The following is an 18,271-nucleotide window of genomic DNA, read 5'->3' as shown; positions in this document are numbered from 1 at the left end:
ATCATGCTGTGTTACTGTAGCGTGCGACACATCAGCACTTTCCACATTGTGAAGTACATTTCTCAAGTGTTGTGCATGGTCAGAGTAACAGTCCTTGTCAATAAATAAATGTGTTTATTGATAATAACTCCCCCAATAGTTCCTCCTGATCTTTTTTTCACTACAACGTCCTGCCTCCAGAAACAAAAAGTCAAACAACACACACTTCAAACATCATCTGTGCCTTCCAGCTAACAGGCGCACAACCTGTTAGAAGACAAGTGTTGCAGATTGTCGTCATGAGCAAATGAGCAAACACACTTTCCACCTTCCAACATTTCAATATTTAGGCCCAGTTGCTTGCCTTTCTGTTCTTCCTGGATGTGACAGTTATGACTAGAGGCTACGCTCAGCAGGTTTCTCAACAGAAAACACACAAGGAGATCACAAGATAACACAAAAGAGAACAAGTTCCTGCCCCGGCTAAAACCGTACAAGACGAGAAATAAAGAGACAGAATGGCGAAAGATTAGCCCTTCCCTTCTGAGTACAATAACAAATGAGTCTTACGACGATCCATTGGCTTTTCACTGTCCAGTCTGCAGTCTTTGTGTCTGCTAAGTGATTGGTCCTCAAGTCATTGCATATTTTGCATGAAGGGCAAGTCGTCGAAAAGCATGGGTTTATTGTCAGAGGTCTATGATCTGGAACAGCACCCATTTCCTACAGAGATCACCACTTCTGAGCAGATCCCAGAGCAGTGCGCCTGGAGGAACTGGATATTGTTTGAGATTTGGCCCTAAAGGTCGCCCCACACCTCCCTCTGCCTTGGAGACAGCCTCTCCAAACCACCTTGCAGCCACTGCTAGCTGCCCTGGCTGAAGCTGTGCATGTGGTTGAGGTACTGGGTGAGATCATCCTCCCCCTCCTCCTCCAGGTGCTGCTGGTAGCACTGGAGCAGCTTGGCAGTGCTGGACTCTGACGGGACGCCGCCAGCGGGCAGAGAGGCCCCTGACATGTCCACCACAATGGTGGTTAAGGCCTTGATGTAATTCTTTGCCAGGGTCAGTGTCTCGATCTTGGATAGCTTCTTGTCGGTCTTGACGTGTGGGATGGCCTCGCGTAATGCTTGAAAGGCGTTGTTGAGTTTGTGCATGCGCTGGCGTTCCCGCTCGTTGCTCTCTAGTCGCCGGACACTGCGTTCCTTGGTGCTGGAGCCATGCTGTCTGCGCCGCCGGCCTCCACCTCCTTGACGCTTGCCATCCCCGCCTCTCAGCGACCCCCTCCAGGAGCCACCAATCCGGACCGAGGCCTCTGAGCCTTCCTGCTCACTGGAGCCTGGTTCTGTGTCTGGTTCTAGTTCTGGCTCGGGGTCAGACCAGGTCCTCCTGGATGGTTTCACAGCCTTCCCTTTGGACTTCATCCTGATGCTTCCTTCACCTCTCGGACAGAGTAGATCTCACAGCTTCAACAGGCCTGGAAGAAAAGATGAGAATGTTACAGAAAGGAAGAAAAACTTGGGTTTCTGAAATACACACAGGTGGCATTTTAATTCAGAGTATTTTTCCCAATCAGCAAGTGATCTCCAGTTACTGACCGAGGCTCTCTCCAATTCAAACAGCCATGCATCCTGTTGTATCTAATCAGCCTCTCGCAGTGTGAAAACTCCATGATGTTGGCCTGTTAATCTACGCCTCTCTTATCCCCACAGCCCTGCGATAATGCCCATTTCAAGGTTACACTCACAAAAACACGGAGACCAGCCAGCTCTCAGCTCACTCACCTCCAATGCTCTTTAACTTCATTTTAACCAGAACATGTCAAGCTTAAAATATCTTCTTGGTGAATGAACTTCCTGAAGTAAGTCATTATGCTGACTTCTGCTTCAGCTTCAGTTGAGGGTTCACAAGCAGTGAATATTTCTTTATATTATTAAATATGCTAATGTGTTAAAACTGCTGTAGGATAAAGCTGTTTTACATAGATTAGTGCACACAATAAAAAGTATTCTCTCAGCATCCCAAGTGTAATCACACCTACTTTAGTGTTGTAACTGACATGAGATAAACATGTAAATGTCAGCTCCACTCGCTGTAGTAAATGATACTCACACAGCAGCCCATACTGTGAATGAAACAGCTTAACTTAGAAAAATAAAAATAAAATTAAAAAGAAAGCCTTACCTTGGAAGTTAAACTAACTTTCCTCCTCCTGAGTGTTTACAGAAAAACCGTCACCATGCAGCCGGTCCTTGAAAGCACCATCACATGAAGCAAAGAGCGGACAGGGCAGCGAAGCGTCGCCGAGCAGCACACACACTCACACGCGCGCAGATAACTGTCACATGCGAGCTACCTGGAGCTGACTGATGTACACGTAGCACTGCTCAGCCAATCAGAGGGCGAGCCCACTCCCCTCCAGCTCTGCGCTCTGCCCACATGTCCCCACAGGCTGCTGCTGCATGGTGTCACAACACTGCAACAGGCATGAACTTTTAATACTCTGCAGTGTCCAAAAATGGTTTATATCCAACACAGAAGAAAGGAAATTAATAAAATACATTTTTGAACATGTTATTTCTTAGCCTAGGTGGTGGAACAAGAGTGAAAGTTATAGTTTTAGTCATAGTTAAAGTCTTGCATTTATAAATTGAACTTAAAGGTCCAGTGTGTAGGATTGAGGAGGATATATTAGCAGAAATGGACTATAATATAATGACTATGTTTTCTTTAGTGTGTAATCACCTGACTATGCTAATGCTAATGCTGCTAATGCCAGTGTTGTTATGCATGTTTAGGCCTTCAACTTTATGATTTCTAAATTTGTGAAGTTTGTAACTAAACTTAAAAATCTTCCTAAAATGTCCTCTTAAAGGTCCAGAGTGTAGGATTTGGGGGAATATGTGGGCAGAAATGGAATATGATATGATAACTATGTTTTCTTTAGTGTGTAATGACCTGAAAATAAGAATCATAGTGTTTTTGTTACCCTAGAATGAGCTGTTTACATCTACATAGGGAGCTACAGTAGCCCAGAATGGACAAACCAAACATTGGAAATAGACAGTGCCATTTATGTTTTCTCGTCAGATTCTGCAGTTAGCAGCCCCTCTGTGACGAACAACACATTCTCACTCCTACCTTGTCATATATCAATGTTTAGGCATGGACTTTCCATGTCCACATATGACGTGCAAGGTACCCTGTGTGTGTTTCTTTCAAATTAAACACACCATGTTGGTACACTGCAAATTGATGGTTTTCTTTTTCTAATGCACTGGTTGGGATTGGGCAACAAAAATAAGTGGTTGGGTTTAGGGAAAAAAAACAGGGTTTGGTTTTATAATTTTATGGGATGTTAACACCGTCCTCTCAGGTGTAAGTTGGTGTGTGTTGGACCCATTCACCACCCACCCCACTCGGATTTTTGCCACCTTAACTTTCGTTCTTGTCCTGCCATGTTTCTCCCGGATGCCACTGAGCACTGTTAAACTATAATGGCGACTGACTGTGAATCACACTGATGTGAAAGGACGGCTTTGTACAGTTCTGATGCCGCAAGTCACTGCCCAAGCGCCAGATTTTGATAACTTAAGAGTGAGACCGGGTTGTGATGAGAGCATTGCAAAAACCCATATTTTTAAACATGAAACCTGCTTTATTGAGTGTTTTTTTCTGGTTTAAATCACCAGGTGTGTTTGTTTAAGAGAAGAAGTAACCTCTATGGATAATTCAACTCCTGGTAATAACCTCCTAAACGTCTGGATCAGAAATAAGGTGGGCACACATCAGCAGGCACTAGGTGAATAGCCCATCTGCGATGTGCCAAACAGCATAGGAGAAACATTGATTTGTATCTTGAAACTGCTTTATTCAGTATTTTTACGGGTTTAAATCACCGGATCCATTTGTTTTGGAGAGGAAGAGACCTCTGCAGATAATTCGGCAGCTCATGGTAAAAACCTGCTGGACAGTGAACACTAAAGGAATCCTAACTGGGAGAAGTTTTGTCTGATTGCACCCTGTAATCCTTATAGCTAGACGCCACTAAATCCCCCTAAATCTTACACACTGTTCTTTTAGAAGTACAAAAGTTACATTATAAGTTAAATTAGAATTGCTCCAGTCTGTTGTCAGATCAGATCATTAATACTGATGCATTAAGCAGTAATTTAATGTTATATTTCACCAAGGTGGAGCTATGAAATATTTGTAGTGGTCCACAAGAGGTGCATAAAGTACTATATTTCCTTAGGAAATTAAGTAGAGTAAAAGTAGGCAATGGAGTAGCGTAAAATGGCACCACTCAAAGTACCTTTTGACTTACTTTTGTGCAGATAATCAGAATAAAATAAAGTAAAATGGCAGTGAATCAGTGTTTTCCCTAATATTATTACTGCTGTGTGGAAAAAATAGGAACATCATAGCATCCTATTAGCGTCATGGTGTTTCATTGTAGTATTACATCAAAAGCCACAATAATTAATATTAATTTTGTCTTTAACAGAGAATGAAGGAAACAAAATGTATTTGCACATTTGGAGGACAGACATGTCAGAGAGTATATTTAGGGATATATTTTATGGGGAGCACAACTGGTCTCTATACAATATTTAATTAAGGTGGAAGATATTTTGGTTGTATCACTCCACTTCACACTGTTCTACCACAATACTTCAGCACATGGCCCTAAGTTAAGTGTAGTATTTTATTCTTCACTGTTCTTCAGCTGAATGTAAATACATTCCTCAGTCTGAGTTAAGTTAGAAACAAAACACTGCGTTTTGGTTCCTCGTCCACTGCTTTAACTCCAAGCAGTTAACATAATTTCCATTGTGGCTTATCACCTTCCACGGGTTAATTTGAATACAGTCCTCCAGGCTACAGCTGAATGTACAGAAGCAGCAACAGGTCCCATTTAAGGTTATTCAGTGTTTACTTTTTACCAGTCAAACTCCTTTAAACTTTTTAAACTGCGCTGCTGTTTTCCATGTAATGACAGCGTAATGTAGATCAAACTACTGTAACCAAAACAAAGCTATCAAACAAACAAGGGCAGAACATTAGAAACATAATGAACCTATTTGAATAATCACCCACACGCCCCTTCCTCACTTAAATGTGTGATGTGAGGTCTGTTTGACCTGAGGGCCCAAACACAACTGTTGGCAGTTGGGATTATTTGCCCCATCCTGCTGTGATAGAGGAGCAGAGACAGGGTGGTGTCATGGCAGTGGGGTATAACAACTGACCATTTATATAGGCTAGTGAAATCAGGTTTGATAACATGGTTTAATCAGAAATACCTCACAGTCTATAAACTCCTCAGGTCTTTTCCAGACATATATGGGTCTATGTTTCTCGTATTCTTATTGTGCTACTCTTGAAAGCCACAAAGCACACAAACAAACAAACAAAACTGACAGTTAATAAGATTTAATGGCACTCTTGAAAGTAAAGCTCTCTGAACTCTTAGCTTTGAAATGGAAGTAGGCCTAAGTGGTTTTAACACATTTTTAGAAAAGAGGCTATCATAGGCTTTTAGTTCTGCTGTCTGTATCTACCATTTCTCATTTTTATTTGTTGATACTTTGTTTTCTGGCGTAGATTAATGGAAGAGTATGCGTTTTTTTCTTAACTGATTCAGATATGCAAAAATAGTTGAAACTGCAAAGGTTTTGGCTAATGCTAATGATGCTAACGCTAGTGTTCTTATGCATGTTTAGGCCTTCACTTTAATAATCATTTCTAAATTTGTGAACTTATTGACGTTCCTAAAATGTCCTCATAAAGTCCAAGTGTGTAGGATTACGGGGAATGTATTGGCAAAAATTATTTTGTTTGTTTTTTTTGGTGTAAAATCATCTGAAAATACAAATCTTTGTGTTAATCGGTGTTGGAATGAGCAGATCCTTGTCTACAAAGTCCACCATGTTGCACCACTGTGATTCTACAGTAACTCAGACCAGACAAACCAAACCCTGGCTCTACATAGGGTCATTCACTTTTTTGTGTTTTCTCATTGGCCACCATGTTTAGAAGCCCCTCTGCGATGAACATCATTGGAAAACACTGATTTTAAATTTGGAACTGCTTTATTCAGTGTTTTTATGGGTTTTAATCACCGGATCCATTTGTTTTGGAGAGGATGAGACCTTTGGGGACAATTCGGCTCCCTGTTAAAACCTCCTGAACGTGTGGATCTTAAGTTATGAGAGAAAAAAGGTGAGCACAGATTAGCAGGTGCTAGGTTAGCTGCCCTTGCCAGAGAAACATTGATTTTAACATGAAACAGATTTATTCAGTGTTTTTTCTGGTTTTCTGGGCCGGTTTGTTTTAGAGAGGAGGAGACCTCTGTGGACAATTCAGCACATGCTAAAAACCCCTGACTTGAAACATGAAACTGCTTTATTTAGTGTTTTTATGGGTTTTAATTACCAGGTCTGTTTGTTTTGTAGAAAGAGACCTCTGCGGATATTTGGGCTCATGGTAAAAAAAATTCTGAACAATGAACAATGACAAAATTGTAACCAGGAGAAGTTTCAGCTGGTTGCATCTGCAATCCTCATAGCTAGGTGCCACTAAATCCCCCTAACTTTTGAACATGGACCTTTAGGTTTATTTAGAACATTTTCATACCATAATAATGACATTGAGGAGCCACACATCACAGATGGTGCACTCAAAACGGTCAAGAAGTTGAGTGTGGAACTATGGACACTTCTCGCCTTCAATGGTCGCCATCTTGGCTATGTAGCGGAAGGGGAGGGACCACTTTTCAAACTGGAAATAGCGGCCAGGGACTGTGCAACCGTGAACGTCGCTGCATTGTACAAATTCATGTGTTTTTTTGCACTAAGCACCACTATACTGTTGTCGGGTATAAGCCAGCAGTATATTTATTGGGTAAATTTGGCAGTCTGTAATGATTTGGTACCACGAACAATAACGCGAATGCTAATGCTAGTTTGCTAACTAGCTAATTTGCTGCCGTCATTTCCGGTGTGTACAACGGCCGTGTTTGGTTGGAGACAACACTAGCTACCCTGTCGAAATTCGCGCACTACGCCCATAAGTACATAGTGCACATAGTATACTACATGGAAGTGTACTAACGGAAGTATGTGATTTGAGACACAGCAAATGTAGCAACAATGTAGAAACAGTCATTTCAATATTCAATAAATTAATTAGGAAAAATGTTTTGTTTGCTCAGTTTCTGCCAGAAAAAAAGATTAGCCTATTGCTGAATAATTCGGATGCTTTTTTAAGCTACAATTTTAAGACATAGTGGCTCATTAGCTTAAAGGAAAACCTGCAATGGCACATGAGTGAACTTTTTTAAAATAAAAAGAAACATTAGAAAACAGGCCAAAAATAAAAACAAACTGTGTCATGGCCTACGGTTAAAAATAGGTCACTACACAGAGGCAGTTTATGAATGACGTCAAAGAGCAGCAGTCAACCTATAATTACAGCTAACAGCCACATTAACACTGGCATTAGAATATCACAAACATGTAACAACAACAGTAATGTACAGGTGTGACGCTCCCAGCTAAAAGCCTAACATTTTTTAGCTTTTGGTGTCCTTGAACACTGGGCCAGTGTGTGTGTGTGTGTGTGTGTGTCTGTGTGTGTTTGTGTGTGAACACCAAGACTGGTCCTGCCAGGTTCACCGTTTCCTCCTCAGGTACACTGTATCTAATCAACCAAACCTCGCTGATGCTGGCTCTGTGGAAACATTATCTAGTACTTTTAGTTTGTTCAGTTTCTGGCTCCATTGGCCCCTAAGGCTTACACTGTTTATTCAGTCACAGCCGCTGATAAATTCTGAGCTGAATACACTTTAGTAATGAGGCAAGCAAACAGGGCCTCCACAAGCATGCTCTGTTTGAGCAAAACAAACTGGATAAACAACATAATATTTCTTGTATTCCAGGACTAACCTGGAATTTGTTAAATACAACCAGATAAAATGGGATTTCAGACACAGATGACAAGTTTTTAAATTTAATTTATTGGAATCGACAACATTTATGTTTGTATTTCACAGCTCAGGTCCAAGGACACAATCTGAAGCAGCTTCCAGAGAGGTTCGCAGCTGGAAAAGCACCAGCGCCGTTATGCAACTGGCTGTTTTTATCACATCATAGTCAGTGATCTTGTCATAGCCACAACTGGGAAAGCTGAATGCACTGTCACACAGTCCTGCGTGGCTGTGATGTCATGAACGGCAGGTGCTTTGAATCCATTTGGGTCAGAGGGAGAGAAAAAAAAGCCATTAAAATCCCTGACTCATCATAAAAGAGGAGGGAGGTGGGGAGATGAGTTAGAGGTGAAGAGGACCAGATCAGGAAGATTAGTCAGTTTTTCCATTCGGCCAAGGCTGGCTGTCTGGAAGAAAAACAAGTGCGGATGTCACACTGGGCCATGGTGACAGTGAGGCGGCCTTTGGCTGGTAGACGATGGGGTAGAAAGGCTGCGTTTGATCACCACTGTGTCATAAAAATCAGCACCAACTCAATATGTGTGTGTAAATAAACCTTTATCTCACAGCTCAAGGTCTGACTCAGTGACATGGGTGAGGAACAGGCAGGTTTGGGGCAGAGAGAATCGCCGGGACAGAGCGGTGCTGCTCTGCGTCGGCAGGGAAAGGGTGTATTGCTGAGAGTTTCTGACACACTGAAAATGGCAGTTCTTTTCCAAAGCTGAGAAGTCGTCTTCCCACTCCAAGCCTGCAGGCAAAACACACAATTAGTGACAACAAAGAGCCCAAAGCCCGCAGCATCGGGTTTAGGAGGACTTACAAACATTAAAGTTTGCTAACCCTGGTAGTGTCCCGCCCTAATCTTGTTACATTGTTAGCAGCTTTTCAGTTTGAAGTAGGTAGTGACATAAACACAGGAAGCATTTTCCATGTTGTGTTTTAGTGTCAAAGGTTATCTTATTGTTACTTAAGAAAAGCAGTTATATTTTCTGGGTATTAAAGCTGTACTCCTTATGTTTTGAATAATCCCTGTTTCCCACCCTGTTCCACCAAGAAATAATATTGAAGGCAGATACTTACTTCAGTGCAATATACTGACAAAGTCAAAGTTATGCATATGATATGGTTCTGAAAATGGCATGCCAAAGTGAAAATACCCTCATTATGAATAAAATTCCCACACTGAAAATGTTGCTTTGAAATTACTATAAAGTATTTTTTCATAAATGATCAAAAGTAAAAATACTCAGTGCAGAGAAGTACTCCTTTTCAATGTTAAACTAGTATTGTTTCATTAGATTTTAATTACTGATAAATGAATGTCTAAGCAGCATTTTACTCCTACAGCTGGTTGAGATGGCGCTAACTGAAAGTAGAGCTGTAACGATCAGTTGATAAATCGACAGAAATTTAATTTGCAACTATTTCGATGATCTAATGATAATTTTTGTAATTTTTAAAACAAAATATCCAAACAGTTGCTCGTGTCATGCTTCTTAAATGTGAAAATTTGATGCTTGTCTTTGCCACATATGATAAACTAAATATCTTTTTATAATTTTTGGACTGTTAGTCGAACAAAACACACAATTTGAGGATGTGACCTTGGGCTCTGGGAAGTTACCAAGGGCAATTTTCAGTAGATTCTGACATTTTCTGTACAAAAAGATGAATCAATTAATTGAGAAAATAAAGAGCAGATTAATTAACAATGAAAATTATAGTTAGTGGCAGCCTAATCGGAAGTATGCTATGTATACTGTTGGGTAGTTTGATATATATAACAATGCATCAGTGCATAACATGAGCTCATCATATTATGTAAAATCTTAAATGTTTCCCAAATACTTTCCTCTCTTGTAGCGACTATAAGGTATAAGATGGAAATACTTGAGTATAAGCCTACTTAAAGTTTTACTTCAAGCTACAGTCGGTAACTTTTAAGAAAATACCCTTTTGCCATATTTGCTGAAATTGTCCCTATATTCTGAAAGAAGCACATGAGACAAATAGACTGTGAAAAAAATCACGTCTCTCCTCTTCCTGTTGGTTTTAATGACATTTGCCAAAATATACTGTAGCACACAAAAAACAACTATTTAGAGCAGAGGAGTCTCTAATGCAGGTGTCAGTCATGTCAATCACTGCTCACGAACTGCAGTCAACTGTCAAACTAGGCAGCGCTAATCAAATATGAATCAAGATCGTAACTGCATTACCTATGTCTTGGCTCTCAAATCAGAAACATATTTTAGTGTGCTGTTTAGATGTAAATGAGAAAGTTTGCAACCCGGCCACCATGTTGGAGACAGTCAAACGAAGCACCAAGCACCGCACACCAGCCAGACCAACTTTCTCATTTTACAGCTATAGTAGTACACTAAAATATGTTTGAAACATTTGATGCGAAAAAATTCATATCTGATCGGCACTGCATAATATGACCTTTTACTGCAGTTTTGCAAGCAGCGATCGACATGATTGACGGCAGCATTAGTGACTCCTGGGCTCTGATTGGTTGTTTTCGTTTACGTGCGGTAATGCCACTGAGGCATTTCGAGAGGGAAGAGAAATAATATTTTTTCATAGATCCTCTGTCTTATGTATTTCTTTCAAAATGCAGTGACAATTTCAGCAAATATGACAAAAAGTTACTTTCATAATAGTTAGCTTTAAGTACATTACTTGAGTAAATGTACTCAGTTATTTCCCACCAGTGCAAAATGGTCAGCATACACAATATGGGATAAAATGTGCAAAATCATTAGTATCGTCCTTCAGAATAGTACCACTGTCTTCTAATGTGACGTCTGGCAGAGATGTGGAGGCCTCGGTGTGCAGCTCCACGGTGGGACTCTCCTAAGAATAGTAACAGTGGACAGGCAGAGGAAGTGTCACAGCTTTGGTTTGGATTAAAGTGGTCAGTAAGTATTTAACCTTCATCTCCCCAAAACCCATCAAGCTACAGTTTAACAGACAACATGAGAACAGTACCTGATCAAACAGGTAGACCATGACTTCATTGTCAAAGGACACACTCTTCCTCTTTTTTACATTCACGTCCCTCCTGGATAGTATCCCTGGAGCGTCATAGATTTGACAGGATTTCAGACGACTTTTAAGGTTGTTCAAATTGTCTCTGATAACCAGTTCATGTTGATTCCCATTAGAGTTGTTGGTGTTGGGACTGAGGGCAGTGGAGTTTTTCAAATCACCTAACACGTTGTTATTATAACCAGAACCTCCCATAAATGTCCTGCAATCTTCTGTGTAGCCGATGTCACCAAAACGTTGCAGTGGTATATCCTCATCACAGAAAGTAATAAACCTATTGTGCTGGTTCACTGTAACAGTGTTCGACTGGGTCGAAATGTTTAAATTAATTTTGATCAAACTGCAAATTTCCTGCATATTTAGAATAAGTCGCGTCCATGGGCCCTTCTGTGGGGTGTCTGAGACAACAGAAGCTACAGAAATTAGCGCTGAATCACGTGCAGGCTCCTCTGGAAGACAGCACTGTCGAGGGGAGATGGAGGAGGGTGGTGGCCACGCTACCATTCCTGATCTGCTGTCAGTGGTGCTCCACAGCTGAGGGGCTGCACTTCCTCTTTGATCAAGGAAGCAGGTGATCGCCTGCAGCTCTTCGTCGGCCGGGATCATCTGGCCTGAGGATATCAACAGCTGGAGCTCTTCATTCCTGTGTGAATAATGCACAGTGAGTCTTGTGATGTATTAAACTCGGTTCTGCTCATCATCTTGTAATGAATGAGTAAAGGAAATCAAACTATTTTTTGGAGTAACAAATGATATCAGACTTTATTTTAGAACACTACCTGTTTATCACCAAAGAAGCAGACAGACACACTTAGTGTTCAGCTGGTGAACATAGTGGAGCGTTTAGCAGCTAAAGAACCACATATTTCCCTCTGGAGTTGGAGGAAACCAAAACTAGAGCTAAAAGAGAGTAAATAATGGACTGCTCTGTGGTGAGAAACACATATGATGCATATGAGATTTAAGTCAGGTCCACACGGGGGTATTTTTCAAAATGTAGCTTTTTCTATGTGTTTTTTCATCCACACGCAAACTACGTTTTAGGACACTGAGAGCGTGTCTTTGGAAAAACTAGACTGAAGATTTTTAGAAACTCAGTTTTCAGTGTTGATGTGTAAACAGGGGGAAAAATATTTTTTGGCTTGTGACAGCAGATTGTGACACCTTCTTCTAGGTGTCACAAATGAGGTGGTATTTCATATTTCATATTTTATTCAAGTATGTGTTTTTATTTATTTAGTTACAACTGATTTTATGTGACTGTTGCCTTGTGTGTGTCAACCTTGTTGTCATTGTTGTTTGTTGCTGTTGTTTTTATTGCTACTGTGGCAGAATCAATTGCCCCTCGGGGACAAATAAAGGTCTTGAATCTTGAATCTTGAATTTCCTGCCATACTAATATGGCAAAAATAGTTTCTGGTTCTAACCTTGTGACCCAAAACATATGACATGTTTACATGTACATGTACATGTACAGTTCCTCGCCCACTATATTAGGAACAGGAGGTAAGAATGTGCTACAGAGATCACTGCTACATCCCAGACTTTTGGTATTAGCTTATTTTGAGGCTTCTGATTGGCCAACATCTTCTTCTTGCGGCTGTGGCTCAGAGATAGAGCGGGTCATCCACCAATTGAAAGATCAGCGGTTCGATCCCGGGCTCCTCCAGGCTGCATGTCGAGGTATCCTTGAGCAAGATACTGAATGGGTGAATGTGACTCGCAGTGTAAAAAGCGCTTTGAGTGGTCACTAGATGACTAGAAAGGCGCTATACAAATGCAGGTCCATTTACCATTCTTTGCATGGCTTTAGGGTTAAGGTTATACAGCCAGCTGTTGGTTGGGCATGCTCTTGACAACGCTTTATTTTTTTTCTATGTTATTCAATATGGAAAGACCACATTGAATGCATGTGTAATAAGACAAAACAGAAAATGTATTTTCTTAGACACCTGAGGTCCTACGAGGCAAGTAAACAAATTCTACTTTTGTTTTTTCACCTCTGCCATTATGAGTGTTCTTCAATACTGTAATACTACCTGGTATGGATGCCTGTCTGTCGCTTTGAAATCGCAACTGCTCAACCAATTGAACATCTGCTCAAAGATTGTTGGTCAACCACTTCTTAAACTGTATGATTCAACCTACCAAAATGGCATATTAAGGCTAGCAAAAAACATTGTATCAAATGCCAGTCATGTTCTAAAGAAGGGATATGCCCTGTTACCATCACACAGAAGATATGCTATACCAGAGTTGAAGAAAGTTAGACTTCAAAGATCTTTTGTCCACCAGTCAACTCTAAAGTTAAATCAAGATTCACACTTAAGGACAGAAGAGCATTAATGGAACCTCTTTTTGTTTCATGTTAGTTTGTGTATTTTTGTAATGTTTTTGTGGTGTTATTTTCTGTATGTTTCTATGCTGTGCCGTAAGACAAATTTATGTGCAAGCTTTGTTACCACTTAAAGTTGGTAATTATGTAGTGACAGTTACATTGGAGGAGGGTTATCTGCCAATATAATAGTCATATCCCCCTGAGACCTGAACTTTTGTTTGGTATGCATTTTTAATTTTTCCTAGCTATGTGGGATCAGTAGGACCCGTTAAGTATAAATAAAAATCTTAACACATAGATAAAATTGTAAAGAAAAAACCACATATATTGTGGCTACGCACCGCACACAAGACAGGACTAAGAAAGAGGATCGAGAATTTAATAGAGCAACGCGTTTCGCTTACAGCTTCATCAGGCTCATAGATAACATAGATAAAATTGTCGACGATAATATAGTCCCAGTGTTCTCAAATGAGACGATAGTAAAGTCCCAATGTTTTCAAACTTGTACTTCCTATTTACCAGCATCTTAGTTTGTTACTGTTGCTAAAATTGGTCAAATTTGTTGCCATAGCAAGCTATAAACATTAATAATCATAAACAAACAAGTTTCAACCATAAAATGTGATCAGGTTTTGGACCTTGTCCACTTCTGTGTCGAGATCGGCTGCAGATGACTTGGCAGAGATGGCTGCCATTTTGTTTTTACAGGGTTTGGTGTATTGTACTCTTAGTACCACTAGATGACACAAAATAGTGTCCACGAATGAGGATAGCAGGTCTAAATTAATCAGAATGAAGTATGAGGATCAAGTTAACCCAAGATGTCATGTCCTCATATGAGGACACAGGGTCTCAGCAGGATATAAACCACAAGTTTAAAATGGCACCTGCAGAGGTGGTGATTGCCACTCGATGACATGCTATTTGCAAGTGGCATATATCAAAAGTAGTATAGTGTCTTACCATAGTTAATGGTGTTGGCATTAGTATGCCCAACACTAGTAGCTTGCATGTTAGATGGTGAGCATTGGCTGATGCTTTGACCTAAAATAATATGTAGGTTTCTTTCACACAAAATATAATTTCATTGTAGTCCTTCTCTATTTTTTATCTGCTGGATATTCTAAGAGGTCAGCTGCAGTGCACAGACAGCCCCTGAGTGTCCACTAACAACAGGATGTACTAAAACTGATTCGTCAGCCTTTGTCCGTTGGATGAAACGGTGCACGCACACACACAAATGCACGCATGCACACAAACACATACATTATTTGGCCACTCACTCCTGAGCCTGAATAAATATCGGGGCCCATTCATCCGCAGAGACAAAGACGCAATAGGAAACTTTCACCGCTCTGCAGTAACCAAGCAACCGCTGGATGAGTGACTCAGGAAAGGAAGAGAGGAGCTGACTCACAGCAGCTGTGACGTAAAGGATGTAAAAGGACACACTCACACACACTACTGTATGGTCTCACACACACACATAAACACACATGCACGCACACTCTTAAGCAGTAGGCCGTGAAGCCTGTAATCTGCCCTGTTTCGGGTAAATTAACACCTCATTGTGTAACAGGTGGAGGGGCTCAGGAGAGGGACAGATTATAATAACTTCCAAACAGGCAATACACAAACAGAGACCCACCACAAGAAGAGAGAAAGACACAAACACATTAAAAGTCCCCATCGATTTTCATGATAAAAACTAAAGTAATACCTTTTCTTGATTCTTTTGTCACTGCATCTCCTTTTAGAACGCCAATTTAAACCCTCCAATGAAATTACCAGCGTAGCTCCATCCCTGAAGTATTTTAACTCTGTAAAAAGAAAGAGAGGAACATGGTTATCAAACGGATATACATTGCTTCAAAATCTTGCTGCATCATGATGCTGCAGTACATGTTGCAACACTCTTAATCTCTCCTCCACACATGACACCAGCATATTTCTTCTCCTACCTTGCATGCTGCAAGCCCCACTCATTCCCCCGGCTTTTGCTGCACGGCAGACGCCTCATGGAGGGCATTGAAAGGGACAAGCTACACATATGGACGGAGAGAGACAGGAGATAGAGGGATGCACAGAAAAAGAGAGGAAGGGAGGGGGGGATCAGGCGGGGTAGAGAGTGAGTGAATGAGGGGGGGAATGAAATAAGGGGAGCAGATCAGAGGAGTGAGGAATGGGGATGAAGAGGAAGGATGTGAGGACACAGAGAGAGGACAAAGAGCTCACATATACAGCACACTCCCTGGAGGCTGCTGGCCTGTCTGCAGCAGCACTGTGCAAGATGGGGATCAATAAGTTATCTGGTCTAATGTAACACAACTGCCTGAATGATGGAGGGTCACTGCAGGGAGGATGGGACAGTGACGTACATTGTTCTCAATAATTATATCACACGTAAATCACACCTCGTGCAAACATCAGATATATTAATGCAAGATCAAACATATAATTTGGTTTCAAGGTCATGAATTCACAATTAATTGAAAGATTTCTCTGGTTTGTTGTGCATTCTTTCCCCAAAACAGTCTGTCTTTTAAGAAGCTCTGATTCTAGTTGACATTTTTCATACATCGATAAAGTCAGAGTCTGTCCAGATGTGTTGGTTTCATTTCAACACTGGAGGAAGACACATATCAGTTTGGGGGCTTGGGAGTTCTCTGACACAAAATTTCAACCATCGAACTCTTATTTTCCTAATTTGTGCCTTTTCTGCATCAATTTATGGTGTCTTTAATTTTGTCAAAATAATTCCATTATTATTATGCATCATCATGCATCAGTCTAGGCCCATTTGCCAGGGCTTGTGTCTGTATTTCACATTTCAGGAGGTGTTGCCACATAAAGAGCACAGCTTGACAGAGTCTGTGTTCACCAGACGAATACTGCATATAGGTAAAACAAAACTTTCGGGTTCTATGAATGTGTACTGCATTTGTGGGCTAAACGTTTGGGGAAGCCCCTCAGTCTATTTTTTGGTGCATGATCTCACTGGATGCAACAGTGAAAATTGGCTCCCTCTAGAGGTTGATAGCAGAACAGCAGGCAGCTTTGGCTTACAGCACTGAGGGAAAGGAGGGAACTGCAGCAGAGCTCTTATAAATTGTTCTTAAATTTAAATGAGGCTTTAGAAATTTAGCTAATATATCTATAAAAGTATAAAATAATATTATAAAACTTGGCCTTGTATGTACACTTTTAACTATCACTGTTGCTGCTATTAATGCAGCTATACCACTTTTTACTCATAGAAACAAAAATATTACAAGTGCTGGGAAAGCTACCTTGAAAGCATCTCTTTAAGCTACTAATTAGTCCACACTGGTAGAACCTGAACTACAGTTTAGTTAAAAGAAGCTACCCAGAAAAAGTAATTTAAACTACTCTGTAGGAAAAAAAAAAATTAAAAAAAATGACAATGTACATGTGATACACAATATAACAAAATATAACACAAAAAAGTCACATGCCAGTAAAAACTGCCACTTAACTGAGTTTATTGTAATAAATGCAATCTGGAAATTAAAAAAAAAAAAACAAAAAAAANAAAAAAATTAAAAAAAATGACAATGTACATGTGATACACAATATAACAAAATATAACACAAAAAAGTCACACGCCAGTAAAAAACTGCCACTTAACTGAGTTTATTGTAATAAATGCAATCTGGAAATTTAAAAAAACAAAACAAAAAAAAACAACTTTTTTTTTTCTGAAATAACCTACTATTCATGGGAAAGTAAAAAGGAATGTTAACTTTGGTTTTGTACACAGTTTTCATCAGTCAGACACCTCCCCTCCAGAAACTAGAGTCCAGGTGGAGGTACTACACCAAGCAGGATTAATCAGTTAGAAAGGTAACTCTTTAAATAGCACGCAACAACTTCTCTGAACATTTTTATTACATAGCAACAATCACTTCGTCTGACTAACTGATACGATAATATATTCAAGTTCAGTTTTACAAAGGCTGCCTGACAAATGCATCGCCTGAGCATGCCTTTACTACGGTGGCCCCAAGGGTCAAAACGCAACATTTCCGAAAACACAACATTTTGCAAAATGTTGTGTTTTCGGAGTTTCGGTGTTTTAATGTTGTGTTTGTTGTGGAAATCTTGTGGGGTTTTTTAAAATGTTTTTGTGTTTTCTTAAATGTTGTTGTGTTGTCCAAAATGAGTTTTCTGAATGTTGCTTTGTTTTCTGAAATATTATTGTTTCCCAAAATGTTTCCGTGTTTTCCAAAATGTTGTTTTGATTTGTAAAATGTTGTGTTTTCTGAAATGTTTTTGTGTTTTCTGAATGTTTTGATTTGTAAAATGTTGTGTTTTCTAAAATGTTTTTGTGTTTTCTGAAATGTTGTTTTGTTTTTCAAACGTCGTTGCATTTTCTGAAATGTTTTTGTGTTTCCCTGAAATGTTGTTGTGTTTTCCAAAATGTTGTGTTTACCAAAATGTTTTTGTGTTTTGTGAAATATTGTGTTGTCCAAAATGTTGTTTTGTGAAATGTTGTGTTGTCCAAAATGTTGTTTTGTGAAATGTTGTAGTATTTTGACCCTCAGGGCCTATGTATTTCACAGTGGTCAGGGCAGAGATGGGGACTCGAGTCATTGTGACTTGGACTCGAGTCGACTCGAGTCGCTGTTTTGATGACTTGTGACTTGACTTGACAAAAAATAAAAGACTTGAGACATGACTCGGACATGGAAGTTAAAGACTCGGGACTTGACTTGAGACACGATGACTTGAATGACTTGAGTGTTATTCACATCATGTTTTCAGTTTGAATATAAAATTAATCAATTAATTTAAAAATTAATGTTGATCACCCGGTAGGAGCGCAGGCTGAGAATGGCGTTGTCATGATTGGATCACTACCCTGTCAATCAGTCATGCCCTCTCTAC

At 40.1% G+C, this 18,271-nt stretch overlaps 2 protein-coding genes across 2 annotated transcripts in view; both read right to left on the bottom strand.

Annotated features, from left to right (window-relative positions):
• Window positions 1–100: 100 nt before the first annotated feature.
• On the bottom strand, window positions 101–2,329 carry bhlha15 (basic helix-loop-helix family, member a15). Its single transcript, XM_050059964.1, has 2 exons — window positions 2,163–2,329; window positions 101–1,455 (listed from the first exon to the last, which is right to left on the bottom strand). The coding sequence occupies exon 2, from the start codon at window positions 1,400–1,402 to the stop codon at window positions 845–847; it is 558 nt and encodes a 185-aa protein (XP_049915921.1). The 5' UTR covers window positions 1,403–1,455; window positions 2,163–2,329; the 3' UTR covers window positions 101–844.
• Window positions 2,330–7,979: 5,650 nt separating this feature from the next.
• The window catches only part of LOC126400286 (uncharacterized), a 22,732-nt gene continuing 12,440 nt past the window's right edge, over window positions 7,980–18,271 (bottom strand). Inside the window, exons 2-6 of the mRNA XM_050060848.1 lie at window positions 15,325–15,405; window positions 15,084–15,183; window positions 10,963–11,665; window positions 10,758–10,827; window positions 7,980–8,716 (exon numbers count right to left, since the gene is read on the bottom strand). Coding sequence (XP_049916805.1) covers window positions 8,532–8,716; window positions 10,758–10,827; window positions 10,963–11,665; window positions 15,084–15,183; window positions 15,325–15,349 — 1,083 coding nt within the window. The 5' untranslated portion in view covers window positions 15,350–15,405 and the 3' untranslated portion in view covers window positions 7,980–8,531. The remainder of the gene's footprint in view (window positions 8,717–10,757; window positions 10,828–10,962; window positions 11,666–15,083; window positions 15,184–15,324; window positions 15,406–18,271) is intronic.

Source organism: Epinephelus moara, chromosome 13 (assembly GCF_006386435.1).
Source record: "Epinephelus moara isolate mb chromosome 13, YSFRI_EMoa_1.0, whole genome shotgun sequence".
Classification (NCBI taxonomy): Eukaryota; Metazoa; Chordata; class Actinopteri; order Perciformes; family Serranidae; genus Epinephelus; species Epinephelus moara.
The sequence above is the reverse complement of the archived record's forward strand: the minus strand, read 5'-3'. Positions and strand labels throughout refer to the sequence as shown.

What these genes read in the sequence shown, in the direction of transcription:
- bhlha15 (XM_050059964.1), bottom strand. Translation starts at nt 1,402, where the DNA reads ATGAAGTCCAAAGGGAAGGCTGTGAAACCATCCAGGAGGACCTGGTCT.